This window comes from Limulus polyphemus, unplaced genomic scaffold (assembly GCF_000517525.1).
Source record: "Limulus polyphemus unplaced genomic scaffold, Limulus_polyphemus-2.1.2 Scaffold1252, whole genome shotgun sequence".
Taxonomy (NCBI): Eukaryota; Metazoa; Arthropoda; class Merostomata; order Xiphosura; family Limulidae; genus Limulus; species Limulus polyphemus.
The window spans coordinates 233,473-238,417 of NW_013666862.1; the positions used below are offsets into that span (position 1 = coordinate 233,473).

A 4,945-nucleotide genomic window follows, 5' to 3' on the forward strand; every position below is an offset into this window, starting at 1 on the left:
AGTAAATTTCGACCGTGTTTATCCACGTTCCAAAATCTGAAAAGCTCTAGTAAATTTCGACCGTGTTTATCCACGTTCCAAAATCTGAAAAGCTCTAGTAAATTTCGACCGTGTTTATCCACGTTCCAAAATCTAAAAAGCTCTAGTAAATTTCGACCGTGTTTATCCACTTTACAAAAACTGAAAAGCTCTGATAATAAATTTCGACAATGTTTATCCACTTTACAAAAACTGAAAAGCTCTGATAATAAATTTCGACAATGTTTATCCACTTTCCAAAATCTGAAAAGCTCTAGTAAATTTCGACCGTGTTTATCCACGTTCCAAAATCTGAAAAGCTCTAGTAAATTTCGACCGTGTTTATCCACGTTCCAAAATCTGAAAAGCTCTGATAATAAATTTCGACAATGTTTATCCACTTTACAAAATCTAGAAAGCTTTGATAGTAAATTTCGACCATGTTTATCCACGTTCAAAAATCAGAAAAGCTCTGATAGTAAATTTCGATCTTTCCCTCTCAGCAGTTACTGCGTAATTAAACGAAAACCAGGTCCAAAGTTGAAGCCACCACTGAAACAGCGCATACTCACATTTGAAAACTTAACGCGAGTACTTACTTTACAACGTGGGTAGCACGTGAACAGTGCGCCTAAACAACTGTTTATTCGTACAACTGAACACGTGAAAAAAAAAGTACAAAACCAGTGTTGTACATTTTTTTTTTTTTTGAAAATGAATTAAAATAAAATTTCCTGGCGTTATTAACCACTTGATCTTATATCATTTGGTGTAGTGTATAAATCTACAAATGTATTAAAAATGATGTATGCTTTTTTACGATGTATTTTAACTCCATTTGTAAAAAACCAACGAGTTCGCATCTCATAAAACACTTAAACTTGTATATCAAAAAGTTAATAGGTAAATTAAACACGTCAGTTGCGTGTAACGCAAATATGGTTCATTTTAAGATAAAATCGGTTCTCGAAATAAAATACAGATCTTCATTTGTCATTCTTACTTTGTTAGTTTTTGTACTTTGTCGAGATTAGGTAGTTCTAAAAAGTCTTGACGAAACTTTTCCCATTCTCGGCTGCTTTGACTATACTGCCTTCTATACGCACGTGCTCCACGACAATGGCTCGAAATGTCCCCAGCAGAATCTTCCAGTGAGCGAAATTGTTCCCGTAGCCAGTTGACGTCGTGACGTAATGCTTCTAATTCTCGCGCTATAACTTGCTGCGTGCGCATCTCAGACGAGAGATGTGCCACGCTTCGAGCTAACGTCACAACGTGGGATTCCAGTCGCAGAAACCGCTTGTTCTGCACACTAAAAATAACCAAACATGAGTTAGAAGTTCATAAAACATTTTGTTTATGAGAAGAAAGAAATTTATATATATACATGTGTGTATGTTAGAAGCGCCAACTGATCTAAAGTTGAAATAATGTATTGTTATACTTGAATGAGGATTCAACATGCGCGAGAAAACTCCTAATATGATGCTGTTGTTTACTATGAAGTAATATAATATGTTATTTTTTGGTAGAAAATTATATTTTGGGTTGAGATAAATCATGAGCAATTTTGTTGGCAAACAAAGTAGTAACTATCTGATTATGAAGAATAGCCAATAGGAAAGTAATGGTATTTGGACAGACAGAGAGACAGATTGCATTACAGTTTGTTATCCACCTATGATTTGATTCTTTTGTTCTTCGTCTGTGATCCTGGCTTCTTCTGTCTTTAAAACTGTTTGATCCTCGTCCGACAGAACTCCGTCTGGTGAGTGACAGTAGACTGCCATCTATATGTCGTCTGGTGGTTCTTAAACCGTCAGTAACTCCCTCTCGTGGCTTTACGCCTCGCTTGTTACTTTTTAAGCCTAATAGTTTTAGAACCTGTTGAAATACAAGGAAAGAGTAAAAATATCTAATTGCCGGTGTAAAATAACTGAAAACACAACGTAAATTTGAATATATCTATATCAAGTTATAGTTCAAAGCGAGACACGGGAAATAAAATAAATATGTCAGAGTTTATGCATATTATTTATTTTATATCAGACAAAAGAATATTTACTAAACGCCTTGATAACTCAACTCATGTAATAAATATAAACATATTTAGTGTTTTTAGTTGTAATTTACTAACCACATTGAACCTATATTAATACAGTATTTAAAAATTTTAAAGCATTAGTGCTACTATTATATTTTTCTTAATTATTCATCAGAGAAGATTAATTGTTTAAAGATAATTAACAGAAACATGAAGCCTAATTTATCATTCAATTCACCATTTGCACTCAGTTATACTGGTTTTTGGGAATTCTAACCCTCATCGAGTAACCCTGGCTTCACATATATTTTTTGTATCTTAAACAGTTTGTCTGTCAAATGATTTAGAAGAATAAATTAGGAGCATGGATGCTTTCCTGTGGTGAGTAAAACAACTAAAAATACCATACGTATAATATACAGTTCACCGCTATATATATATAAAGCCTAGTCGTTTTTGTTGTTGTGGTGGTGAGTAAAACACAACTAAAAATGCCATACGTATAATATACAGTTCACCACTATATATATATAAAGCCTAGTCGTTTTTGTTGTTGTGGTGGTGAGTAAAACCCAACTAAAAATACCATACGTATAATATACAGTTCACCACTATATATATAAGGCCTAGTCTTTTTGTTGTTGTGGTGGTGAGTAAAACACAACTAAAAATACCATACGTATAATATACAGTTCACCACTATATATATATATATAAAGCCTAGTCGTTTTTGTTGTTGTGGTAGTGAGTAAAACACAACTAAAAATACCATATATAAGGCCTAATCGTTTTGTTGTTGTTGTTTTCAATCTTCCCCTAATCAGGGTTATTGATGAGGAATTGAAATCCCCGAAACTGGTATAACTCAGTTATTAGTGGTGAATGGAATGAGAGATTGGGCTTCATGTTTATTTTTACAACTAAACTCGATTTCGAATAGGTTTTTTAGATTATACAATGAAATGTGTGAACTTTATATTTTCTTCGTAGTTGTAGTTTTAAAAGTAGAATAAAAAATGGGACTGAACTGATCAGACAAGGCACGAACAGTTTTGATAGAAAAGCTATTATATGCAAAAAACGAAAAATCTTATTATTTTACAATTACGACGTATCTTTGTTAGATAAATAAAGAAAATTCGTAAAATTCTACACTGTCCAAGATAAGTAATCTTGGTATGGAAGTTAGTATTGGTGTTTTCAACAAATGTGTTTAATGTCCTGGTCGAAGGTCCGTAGGGTTCAAGTCAACCGCCTCTAATTTAGAACTGCTCACAGAAGGAGAGTAACCCATCAGCAACACTCGCCGCCTCTTATACAGCTGCATATAGTGAATAGCTGTATTAATTGCCACATTTATAACGCCCTCACAGCCGAAGGTTTGATGCTTGTTCAATAGCATATCGGGGCTCGAACCTTGACTTTATGATCATTAGATCTCGACATGGAAGCTAGAGGAGCATTTTGGTTAAATTTTGAATGTTACAGAAGTTTTGTTCGTTAAACTGATGTTCAGACCCACTTACGTGTGAAGGGTAAATGTCACTTATACCAAATCAGAGAAAGACAAAATATGTATTGACAAGCGCCTCTTTTTATTGTTGAATAATATTATTACTGTAAAAGGTTTGTTTGTGTGGAATTAAGCCCGAAGCTACACACAATGGGCTATCTGTGCTCTGCCCACCACGGGTATCGAAACCCGGTTACTAGCGTTGTAAGTCAGCAGACATTCCGCTGTGCCACTGTGGGGCAAGGCTGTAAAAGGATTCACATTCGTATGATTTAACGCATGATGTTATAATTATATTACTTGGGGAAAAAACTCGTACTTCGTTGTTTTTCTTTGGTTGTGGTATTTTGTGGTTGAATGTACAAAGTTTATAAAATGTAAAACCAATCAGGATCACGCCTGCTGCCCTACAGTTAAGTGACCTACCTCGAATCTGATGGCCGTGCGGGGCGTCACAATAACTGCGAGGTTAAACATATTCCACAACGCGTGATATCCACCAAACACCTCTAGTACAAAGACACATTGAGTCGAATGTTCTGATAAAAAATGATAAACCGATCGACTTATCTAGTAAGAGACATCACATTTAATGACGCTTTCAAAACCTGGTTATTTGGGGCAAATATCAAAACTCAATTATATTGCTCCCAGATTTCTACTCAACAGTCTGACGATACTAGTACCCTAAATGTCTATAGAAAAAATGAACAGATTCGTACACAAAACACATACAATGTTATGTGAGATGGGGCTTTGAGGGATGACAAATCCACTCCCCAAGTACCTTCCCCTTTGCAATGCATAGTACTATCTACACCCACCCATCCATTAGGCACATGGTGATGTCGTTCGTATTTCCCCACTCCTAATTTCATTTTTGCATAGTTCAATGAAGTTTAAAAATCTCCCCACATACGTACACATACATATTACTCTTTTAAATATATAGATACCTCAGAATACATTGTCTCCAGGCTCTCGAGCTGTTTTCGTATCGTTCCAATGTCATTCTCTGTGTTACTAGTCGTGGCGCTGACCTCACTGCTGTATTCATATGTATCTTCCAATAAACTCTCCAAATCCAGACACGTCGTAGTTGACGTCACTTCTGCGTCCACTGGGTCTGTGTAAGATGTTATCCCGTGTATTGTGTCTGTAAAACACCGAAATATTTTATTTTATTATTGTAGTTAAGCACGAAGCTACACAATGAAGTATTTGTACAGTGCCAACACGGGTGTCGTGCCACTGGGGGGGGGGGGGGACAAAACCGAAAGGAGACAGCGCTGTTAGTTTAATTGTTTGTTTGTTGTGGATTTCGCACAAAGCTACACGAGGGCTATCTGCGCTAGCCGTCCCTAATTTAG

At 35.8% G+C, this 4,945-nt stretch overlaps 1 protein-coding gene across 1 annotated transcript in view; it reads right to left on the minus strand.

Moving 5' to 3' along the window:
• The window catches only part of LOC111086612, an 88,680-nt gene that overhangs the window by 6,284 nt on the left and 77,451 nt on the right, over window positions 1-4,945 (minus strand). Inside the window, exons 7-9 of the mRNA XM_022390131.1 lie at window positions 4,532-4,731; window positions 1,697-1,902; window positions 1,022-1,330 (exon numbers count right to left, since the gene is read on the minus strand). Of these exons, the coding sequence (XP_022245839.1) occupies window positions 1,022-1,330; window positions 1,697-1,902; window positions 4,532-4,731 (715 nt within the window). The remainder of the gene's footprint in view (window positions 1-1,021; window positions 1,331-1,696; window positions 1,903-4,531; window positions 4,732-4,945) is intronic.